This window comes from Paramisgurnus dabryanus, chromosome 13 (genome assembly GCF_030506205.2).
Source record: "Paramisgurnus dabryanus chromosome 13, PD_genome_1.1, whole genome shotgun sequence".
NCBI lineage: Eukaryota > Metazoa > Chordata > Actinopteri > Cypriniformes > Cobitidae > Paramisgurnus > Paramisgurnus dabryanus.
Genome location: NC_133349.1, coordinates 18,366,700 through 18,378,347, shown reverse-complemented (window position 1 = coordinate 18,378,347; position 11,648 = coordinate 18,366,700). Strand labels below are relative to the sequence as shown.

Here is an 11,648-nt window from a genome sequence, read left to right as displayed (position 1 = left end):
GAGAAATTAATTGTGCGGCGAGTGAAGTGCAAAAGAATTACAATGGGAGCCACAAAATGAGAAGACTTCTAACTTTAACACCATTAATTATTTCAGCTAATCAATTTGTGAGAGTATAGGGAAAACAATGAGAGAGGAACAGACCCAATGGCCCAGCTATGCTTGTGAGGAGCAGGGGATTAAAAGATTGCGCAATCATTGTTCATTACTATAAAGCACTCATGGGCATTCTGGAACTGATTACCGTCGCTGCCTGTTAAAAAGGTCAAACTCATTATGATAAGGAGACAGGTGGCGTATTGAAGCGTTTCCAGGGATATTTTAACAGCTTTTTCATCTGGATATATATTGCTTATTGTCTAAGCACAAAATGAAATAACCTGTCTGTCAAAGCAGCGACTGTGGCAAGTACGTGATTAGTTTGTCCCAGTAGCTGTTACCGTGTGCATGATTCCTCTGGCTGCTGTTCCACACTGTGGATTCTCATTACGCTCACATACGCTGTGTGGATGCTCTCTGTCCCAGCAAGACTCTGCTAACCTTTTCAACGATGTGTAAACCACAAATGCCATGAGAAATCTTTCTGTCTTTGTACTCCCGTTGCCTGCTATCTTTTTTAATCCTACCTGGAGTGCTAACAACCGAGGAACACAGGACTGACCGGAGCCCCTGCGAGTTATAGACACAAATTACAAGGAGGGAGTAAATGTGAAGGTTTGGCCCGTCGACTGCTTTTGAGATCGCTGAACCCCACTCATTTACATTTATTCACTGGGCAGAGGCTTTAAATCAAGGTGATATATAAATGAGGAATAGTTCAGCAGAAATTATTTCATAATTCATTAAGGGTCATCAACCTTTTCAAGCCAAGGACCCCTTGGTGGAGAGAAAGAGACAGAGATGAGACATTTTGTTAAATATGGAAATAATGGAAAAAAATAGGAGACACTCCAGTTTTGCCTTTATTGATAATTTCAAAATGTATTATTTATGGCATTTCAGCTTTATTCATGGAGAACCAGTTAATCTACACACACGTTTTATTCAGACAAGTTGATTCATACACTGGTTGGAGAAAGGAACAATTTGGCATCTTCAATTTGCATGTTTTTGGCCTGTGGGAGGAAACCAGTACCTGGAGTAAATCCACGCTTACACAGGAAGAACATGCAAACTCCACAGAGATAGGCCACCTGCCCTAGCCGGGACTTGAACTGGGGAGACATTTTTAATTATACGAATAATATATATTTTTTCTTTACTTCCCATGTAATTAATGCTGTCTTTTGGGAGATATTAAAGGAACACGCCCACATTTTTGGAATTTAGCTTATTCACTGTATCCCCCAGAGTTAGATAAGTCCATACATATCTTTCTCATCTCCGTGCATGCTGTAACTCTGTCTAACACAGCCCAAGCTAGCTTAGCACAAAGTCTGGAAGGGAATGGTTCCAGCTAGCATACTGCTCCCAATATGTGACAAAATAACGCCAACATTTTCCTATTTATGTGTTGTGATTTGTATAGTATACTATACAAATCACAACACATAAATAGGAAAATGTTGGCGTTATTTTGTCACTTATTGGGAGCAGTATGCTAGCAGGAGCCATTCACTTCCAGTCTTTGTGCTAAGCTAAGCTAGATTGGGCTGCGTCAGACAGTTACAGCACGCATGGAGATGAGAAAGGTATGTATGGACTTATCTAACTCTGGGGGATACTGGTGAATAAGCTAAATTCCAAAAATGTGGGCGTGTTCCTTTAAGTACTTTTGTAAATGGTAAATGGACTGCATTTATATAGCGCTTTTAACAGACCTATGGCCATCCAAAGTGCTTTACAAGTTGCCTCACATTCACCCATTAACTCACACATTTATACACCGACGGCGGTGTCCGCCATGCAAGGCGCCATCCAGCTCATCGGGAGCACATGGGGTTAGGTGTCTTGCTCAAGGACACCTCGACACTTGGTCAGGTGGAGGCGGGGATTGAACCACCAACCTTCCAATTTGTAAACAACCTACATGAACCACTGAGCCACTGCCGCCACTTGCAGAGGGCCATAAAGACCTATTGCTTTCACAGGATGTGGCCAACTGCTCACATCACTATTTTAGTGATACATTTTGTGAATTTATGTATATATAAGCATTAGAAAGGACATTCAAAATAACTATTATTCAAATAGTAGAATTTTTTTGTAGTTTCTGATGCATTTTGAAATGTCTGTTTTTACAAAATGCCACAGAAATTTGACTAAATGTAAGTGTGTGTGTGCACGCATGCATGTTTGTGTGTGACTTTGTCTTTCTCTGTGTGTCTTTTTGTGTGTGTAAGTGATAAGGGCTCGTTATAGTTGTGCGTAGGTCCTACGGCGAAGCTGCCACAGTGTAGATCATTCCGCGACGGTTTTCATTTATACTTTTGCGTCGTCTTTCGCGTCGACGTGCAAACCCGCGTGCAGACCTCTTTTAGGCAGTATCCACGTGTGTAACCACAGTAGCAGCACAACTGTCAAAGAAGAACAAGCTTGGCAAGTAAACGCACAAACAAAGAAGAAACAGCAACTTGTTGTGTATGATTTGAGAAGACCAGCAATGATGGAAGTAAATAAACAGCGACTTTTGTTGCAATTTGAGTTAAATCACTCCTTAACTTGGCCATTCTTTGTTTTTACCGTCGCAAACGTAAATACCTATGACGCAGCTTTTTTACCCGAGGGGAGGGGTTCTGGTAGACCAATCACAGCTCTTGCAGTCCGCGTAGAACTGACGCGCTGTTAAAAATTGTACACGTCAGGCTACACAGAGCTACGCACAGGCTACGGATAGCCAATGCCGTAGCTACGGCCTAGAACTTATGCATGACTATAAACCGGGCTTAACTGTGTCTTTGTGTGTGTGATTGAGCTGTTTTTTTATATATTGCATTTGTGCTCTAGTTTCAGACCTTCTTTTCTGGAAATTTTCAGATTAATTCTGGATGCATTTTTTTGACAAATAAAAAAATCCTATTCATTTTCAATTGGGGTCATATTGACCCCCAAGGACCTCTTTTGTAAAAAAGAAATACACATCTTCAGAACAACCGAATCAAGCCCAGTTTTTTCTATGAATAATGACAGATAATTTAGAAAAGTAACAAAATCTTATTCCACTGAGATGAAGGGAACCATTTTTTTAAATAAAGAAAAGTGGCTTGTGGGTTATTTTGACCCCAAGGTACTTATATGTGGTAATATGGGAAAGACAACTAACTATTTAGATTTATTTAGCTTTGTTTGAAGTTAACTTAATATTGTAAACACACTCTTTTTCTGGTTGAAGACATCTGCCATAATTCATTTATTTTCTTTGCAATGACCCTTCCCATTTTATCCCACACAACTTTCTCACTCACTCACTCACTCTCTCAGGTGTTATGTATGCTGTGTGGCTATAATCCCTGTTTAAAAACTCTATTAACGGTGCTAATGATGGGAGTGAGTGTGAAGTTGTGTATGAAGACACGTTCCACTGCAGCTGGTATAGGAACCAGACGCTAGAGCTTTGCCTTGGTTTGGTTGGATCAGTGGGTGATGTTGTGAATACTGAAAATGTGGAGTTGTTTTAATCCATGGTTGATTTTAATATGGACATTTTGCAGGCTAATTTATTCCCAGCGGTTGTATTTGTCCATTTCCTTTTTTATCCAAATATATTTTGAAAGCAACCCTACATTTTTAAAAGCATATGAAGGCTTGATTATAGGCAGATTTTTGTGTTCAGTGCTGGCTTGCTGGGTAACCTCAGCGATCGCTGCCTTTGGCCAGTTCATTGTTTTAAGCTCTCCTGGCACCTGGAGACCTGGTCAGACAGAAGATACAGCTGGACCTGGACGAATAGCCTAAAGCGAATGATAACACGCCTTTAAAACTGCACTACCTGATAACTCTGCAATCGGAAAGTTTTGCCTTATGAAAGCTTCCTCTCAAAGTTCCTGGCCACAGACAATATGCAAAGTCCAGTCTCATTCCATGGTTCACATATACGCCCTTACTGTTTTTCTTATTCCTCTAGTGGTTGTGTATCTGGATTTGATACTGCAAGTTGCGAGTTCTACTTTATGAAGCTCAGTCTTGTGTTGCTCATTGGTTCTCTGAATTTCCCCCATGGTAATGCTTTGCCTGCCCATCCACATCACACATACTTTCCAGCTCTTCGCCCTAAGTGCCACTAGACCCAGCTGGTCTTCTCTGATAGCCTTCATACTTCTCCAGATAAATAGCATTGTGCCCCCTCTCTTCTCTTCACCACCACATCCCACCCTGTAGGTAAATGAGTCCTGCTGTTATTCGTGCCCAATCTGACTACTATCTCTAAAGAGAGAAGTCTGTGGATGGTGCATTCTGTTCAGTCTTGGATTTTTGTTTCTCTGGCCCGACCAAAGACAAAATATCTCCAGGCGTGTGATATCATTCGATGCTTAAACAGCTATTTTTGTACACTTATATAAAACACAAATAGAGTTAATTGATATCTAAGTTGTTTGTCCTATACAGAAATGAGAATAAATGGAGAGGAAACAGAAACTTTTGCTTTGAGTTGTTGTCCTCAGAAATAGATTTCAGTCATATGTCTCCTATAGTTTTAGCGTCCTAAGACATGGTGTGTCCACATACGTGGACATCACATTTTTTTGTTGTTTGAACCATAATACTTAATTCTGTATTACTGGAACATGTTTTACACAAACTGCTTCATATTCAAAGAAACTTTTTGGTTATTATATTTATTGGTTCTTCCTAACCCTAAATAGCTGGAGGAAATCTGAACAAAAGACAAACTAAAGCTTGGGTCTTAGCAGGTTAATATATAGTCTTAGATTTACTCATACAAGTTCTTATTTCACTTTCATTTTGATTGGTAAAATAACATTTCTGCTATTTACATTGAATGTATAGCGCCATACCGTACATCAGTAATTATCTCATTTGTGTCTGTTTTTATTTCTTGTTTTCATTTCCTAAATGAAATCTTCAAAAAAGCACTATCCAGAGCTATTAAAGAGCAATATTTGACCAACAAAACATCTTCTCTGGGCTTTAATGGATTCTATGTAAATCTGTTCAGTAGTTGAATAATACAAACCCAATATTTGTCCATTCAAGATGCCAGGCTTTCTGCATCCATATGCATGTTAAACTTGTAAATTCTTGTCATGTGGCAAAAACCTCTCAATAAATATTCCATTGCTGTCATGTCTTTTATCAGTGATATTCCAGGATTATGGTCAAAGTGAATAACACAGAAATGGGATCCCAGAGGACTGTTAGATGAATGCCATCAATAAGTTTAAATATACTAATGCATAATTAAATACAGCACATTTAAATGCACCCCATCAACATTCAAACTCAACGTACCCTTTTGGTTTGATCTAAAAGTTTAATTAAATGACTTTAATAGCACATCAAGTGGGAAAGACTGTATGAATGCTTTGAGATGATTAACCACTTAATAACTCCCGTGCAGGGAAAACAGGATTCCATAGCTGATTAAATGCACACTTCTTATGTGCAGCTTGAATGAAAGCCCTGTTTCACACTAATTGGATTATTCGTTTTCCTCACTTTTGCCAGTGCCGCTGTGAGAAATGACTCCTTTTGTATCTGTATATTTGTGTTGATCTCCCCCCATCTCTCTCTCTCTCTCTCCCAAACCACCCATTATCCATCTGTTTCAAGCATGAAATGCTCAGTCTAATGTCACTTTATACCCAGTTTGTCTTTTTAACACTCCACAGGCTGAACTTTGAGACTGTAATTTGTCTGGTGTTTTTTCTTAATTTCTTGATTACCATCTTTCACTTTCTCTCTCTCTCGCTCACTCGTTGGAGAGTGCGCTAACCTCAAGTTCTGGTGTGAAGTATTGAGTGAACGCATGCTGTTAAAAGGAAAAAACAAGTAAAACCTTTTTCGTGACTGAGAGCTCATTCAATTGTTCTTCTCGCATGAGAGCCCTCAGCTTCCTGCCAATATGACAATTTTACTTCACCAAAGCAGTTTCGGTCAATTCATCACACCTGCTCTAATCCACATCTCCTTGAATGGGGTCATTACCAGGAGCACGGAAGCTTCAAATCCGTCATGCGGAGAATGCAATGTTCATTGTCCTTGCCTGGATAGAGCTGAAGGAATCTTTGATGTGGTATTTGACCAACAGCCCATGGATTCACATCAGCCAAATATGTTTGTGTCTTATAAAGGAAATTTATACAAGAGTGATGATATCTTCAGATGTCTACTGTCATTCTTCATTTAAATTCTACATCCGGAGTTCACTTCTCGGAAGCCATCTATATGTATTTGTTTTGCGGAGCAGTTAGGAAAAATATTGCTAGCATATGTCCTTCTGTATCCAAGAAGGCCATGCAACAGAACAGCAGGGAACAGTGTGTACGCTTTGATTGTCATGTGACGCTTACTGTTTACGACTGGCTTCTGCAGTGCCTCTCCATCAATAAAGGACAAACACATCGATCATCCATCCTACCCTCTGCTTTAAAATCTAAACGCACTCGCCCCCCTTGTGCGCCCAGCAAGGGACTTCTGACACAATCTTATATTGATTGCTCTGGAATAATAGAGGATTCATATTTTAATCCACCTATTTTGTCTCTCACTGTCTGTCTTCTACTTCATTCAAATGATCCATCATCCCAGTCGCATGCCTTTCCATCTTTGTTATTTTGATGCTGTTTCGGCTAATCAAAAAAAAAAAAAATATCCCCTGTTCTCTCCTACTTTTGTGAAACTCCATCAATGTGTCTAATAAGTATATGAAAGGAAGTATCAAGTCACATGAGATTCTTTAAGTTTTTTATTTTGTCGTGCTTGGTATCTTTCCCCTATAAAGATGTACAGTTAGCTATATCAACAGCGACGCAGAGACTATAAAATAAACAGGAAGTGAAAGACAAAGAGGAGACGGACAAATCTGGAGAAAGACACGAAGAGTATAGAAAGATCTAGAAAGGTGAAAGAGATGAGAGAAAAGTGGGTACACAGCTGTTTCTACAGGTCAAACTAAAGCATGGAAAGTATACAATTTATAACATTTACAATTATAATAACAGTAAGAATAATAACAATAACAACGATCATAATAGTCCAAATAATAATTAATAAAAACAATTAAGACCTCAGGTATCTCTTTAAGACGTAACGAAATATATATTTTTGTAATTTTCAGTTTTTTCTTTTAAAGATGACGTAACAGTAGTTTGTTCAATTTTGCACCTCTAAGCTAATATTCTGTGTTAGTACAATAGCATCGCTCAGTAATGCGCGAAAAAGAAAGTCTTTTTTTTTCAGTTTTTAAAAGAGTAATTTAACTTATTCATAGACTTTTTCCTCATACAAATAATGACTTCAGAGATATGTTTCATTGTGTAAGTGTTCCGTGTAGTAACAATCAAAAATGTTTAAATATCTGGCACGTTCTCTATACAAACCCTTCTTCGCTCATTTGTTCGCATTGACGCTTCGTGATAATTAAGCCCCTTTTTACAGTTTCAGAGCGAGCCGTCCGCTCCAATTTATTCTAGTCATTAAAAAGAACATGTCCAACGCTTTAATTATTAACAAACAAAAGTGGAAATAGAGGACGGAGAGGAAGGAAAATGGAAGAGGGGGAAACTGAGTTTCACAGAGAGAGAATCAAAACAAGAGGGACCGTCTTTCAGCAGGACCACTAAATCGTCAGGAAGCGAGTTTTGGCCAACATGAGCAGATAATGGAGTTGCCGGATGAAACACGGTGATAGACCGGTATGAATACTTTATAAGGGCAGCTCTGAGGTCTCAGCGCTGCTATTGGTGGATGAATTTCCAACTAGTTTAGTCTCTGAAGCTCAGATGCTTTGGCAATGCAAAGTATTTCAATTTGCTCACATTGGGACATTCAATAGCTCATGAGCCCTTGTGGCTTCCCGCAGCGCCGCTGTCCCAGCCAGTTATGGATCGGACCGTTTTAAATGGACACTTTTCTCTCCTGGCCCTATAGTTACAGCTAGTTGTCTCAATCTTACTCACAACTAAAACGGCATGTGTGTGAGAGATGAGATGGTCTTTGTGGTTCTTCGCATCTCTTTCAATCATAATAATTATACTCTTGTCTTGGCTCCTGCTCCCTCTCCCTCTCTCTCTTGTTCTCTTTTTCCGCCCTATTCCATTAAATTTCCTGTCCTCTCTTTTCCACTCCATCTTCATATGGCACGATTGTGATGCCTCTTTCTGGTTGTCGTTGTGGTGGTGTGTCTGTTTCAGAGCGGTGTGTGTGGTTGCTGTGTTTCTGAAGTGATCCACTAGGGCGGCGCTACAGCAGGTATTCCTTTTTGCCCTGGCTGGCATCGTTACCGTTGAGGAACGCCTCCTGCACCTCACCATGTTCATCCAACCCACTGGCCTCATGAGTCAAATATGAACCTAAAAGAGATAAGCAGAGATGACTTTGAGTTCATCATACTAATCGTAATTATTTATGAGGACATCATCTTCCCACTAAATACTTTAATTGTTTGCTTTTAGCTTTAACTGTATATTTACTTTACTGTATATTATTTATGTTACATTGTAGACTTTTTATTTAATCTATTCTCATTTTATGCGAACATAGTCATACTTCATATATGGGTGAATCTCGCGAAATAAGACTTATGAGGTGTCGTGAAACATTTTGATCAAAAAAGTAAATCAAAATAAGAAGCATACAGTTACAAACATCTCTTTGTGTACTATTTTGCACATGATTTCAAATGACATCATACAAACCAAAGTTGTTGTTTTTTCCACATTTAAGGGGGAAATTTTCATTACCGCAACGTGTCCATGACTGGATTTGGGTTCATTTGACATTGAAATATTTCAAATTAAAAAATCTAAAAAATAAAAAGCTTCAGTGCATGTTATACTATAAACATTTACAGTAAAGAAACATGTGGTATTTGGTGATCGTTGATAAATGTAGAGACAATAATACGGAATATAAATGTGTCCAAGACCAATATTCTCATCCTCCGCAACAACTTTAAATCATTGTTTAAGCCCTCAAGGAACTAATATTTAAAAAAATTGTTGGAAGGGACATAATTGACTGTGACACTTAAGATGGCTACCAGGTAAGCAGTTGTTATTTTTTCTCTCCAGATAAAGTTGAAATTATTTTTGTCATAGTACCTAGATAACTTTTTAGTTCTCATTACCGAAAAATGAGTTTGTAAATGCATATATTTAATGGAATATCATGTTGTGGTAATGATAATTTTTGATAATGATAATCTAAAAAATTTAAATAATTCTATAGGGAATATTTTTTAAATCCTCTAAAAATAATGGTTATAGTAAGTTCAGACCTTAATCTTATATGCAAAAAAATTGGCTTCAAGGGCTTTTAAAAAATTCTTATGTTGGACACCTTCAAAATCTGGATTTCGTGAGAATCACCCATATATCTCGTGTCTTCACCTGTACTGTACCTATAGGGTATGCATTTGTCTCCACTTCAATCTGTCTGCTAAAAACTAATTGGACCCTTGGGATTAATGAAGTTGTTGAATTAAATCAACCTCACATACACTTCTAAATCTTCATTATCTGAGTGCCATGTTTCGGCCGAGCAAAGAAAGCAATCTGGGCTTCTTCTGCAGGTCATTGTCTATAACTTAAAGGACAAGTTCAGTATTTTACACTTAAAGCCCTGTTTTCAGATTGTTTATGGTGAAATAGAATGGTTTTGATTGAATTTTCGACATATGCGGCTGCCCTGAGAATTTTCGCTTGTTTTCGTTTCACCTCACACCTCTACAATGGGTTTAATGGTGCACTGGAACAATCCTTCCTAAAATGCATTAAACTTTCGTTTACAAAGACGTGAAACTCACCGAGTGGCCTGGGGTGTTCACTGATATGCTCACACAAAAATCACTGCAAAAGATGCTTTCCAACAGGTGTTTTAGCATTCATTGTAAACTTGTGGACCTATTTTTCCAAACGCCTCACACCCGTACATTCTTCCGCTTAGAGCTTGAATAATAGACACTCCAGCCCAGGTGGTGGCGCTAATCCGCCATTGCCAATTTGCAAGAAAAGAAACAATTACTTCCCGGCGCGGAGTAATATCGTACCTCACAGCACATCTAATACATGTCAATGGAGTTGGCAAAAAGTACGATAAAACCTGTTGGAATGCGTATTTTGCAGCGATGTTTGTGTGAGCATACCAGTGAACACCCCTGACCACTCGGTGAGTTTCACGTCTTTGTAAACGAAAGTTTAATGCATTTTAGGAAGGATTGTTCCAGTGCACCATTAAACCCATTGTAGAGGTGTGAGGTGAAACACAAGCACGCGCAAATTCTAGGGGCAGCCGCATATGTCAAAATTTCAGTCAAAACCGTTCTATTTCATCATAAACAATCTGAAAACAGGGCTTTAAGTGTAAAATACCGAACTTGTCCTTTAAAATCCTATGTGCACCATCTTGAATCACAAAAGTCAGTGACGCTATAATCCCCCCTAAAATTTTAATGCGTAGTCAGTAACACAATTCAATATAACCTCTTTATTCACATTATTATTTAAGCCAATAGTTTTGTATTTGTGGCACAGGGACAAATAACACTAATAACTATGGTAGCGGCACAGTGTTTAATTAAAAAAATCGATCTTTAGTACGTGCGGTTTTATTTTTAAGAGTAGAGGAGAGGCTGATAGGGTCGTTACAACAACAGGAGTGTCACAGACCATGCCCGCCAGGGCAATACATCAAGGGCTTTAATGTTCCTCTTCCTCTATACTAAGCCTCCGATTAATCACTTCCATTCTGTCTTGGAAGCCAGCTCAAGGTTAGACAGGATCAACTCTTAATGCTCTCGGTTTCTACGCTGATGGGTGAACTAACTGCTTCTGACTTTGATTGGCAGGTGGACTCTGGTACCTCCCTCCCTCGGCCTCCGCCCCCAATTTGTGGGGCTTGTGATCTTTATTGGAAATTGTGACATACTGAGATTGGCAGAAGTTTCAAAGCAGCGCAGGGACAAGGTAATTAAGTTTTCTTTCTAGATGTGCCACGATACGGTCGGCAAATGAAGGCAATTAAACGTGAGGGCTATGTATGCCTACGTTTCCCACATTTCCCTGGGCTAGATCTCTATATAACAGATCTGTCACAGTCTCTCTCATCTCATACTAACACATACACTTTTCTTTGTCTTGCCCTCGGGAACACAAGATGTCTCTACACCAACTATTTTCTCCTGCTGGGTTTTACTCATCCATTATTCTCTCACTGTAGAGGTGGGTGGCACAACCAGAATCTTATTATCTGACTGTATATATATTTTTATATATATGTGTGTGTGTGTCAGTGTAAATATATACTGTTTGTACATAAAATGAATTATCTGCTCAAATACCTGTGCATATACTGTATACACAGCACTTTCTTTTATTCCAGTGCCTTTTAATTAAACAACTGCTTTTATAGCCTAAACGCTTTGTTTACCTTGTTCTGTCGCGAGTCCAGCAGACCAAAGTAGTAAATACACGAAATGGAGTTTAAATTATACAGGCTCTAATTGAGCCAAATGGGATTTGAGAAAACAG

At 38.8% G+C, this 11,648-nt stretch overlaps 1 protein-coding gene across 3 annotated transcripts in view; it reads right to left on the bottom strand.

The window, feature by feature from the left end:
- Positions 1-6,850: 6,850 nt before the first annotated feature.
- cadm4 (cell adhesion molecule 4) overlaps positions 6,851-11,648 on the bottom strand; it is a 179,365-nt gene continuing 174,567 nt past the window's right edge. For all 3 annotated transcript variants that reach the window (XM_065245687.2, XM_065245686.2, XM_065245688.2), the window contains one exon: positions 6,851-8,471. In XM_065245687.2, the coding sequence (XP_065101759.2) occupies positions 8,362-8,471 (110 nt within the window). In that variant the 3' untranslated portion in view covers positions 6,851-8,361. The remainder of the gene's footprint in view (positions 8,472-11,648) is intronic.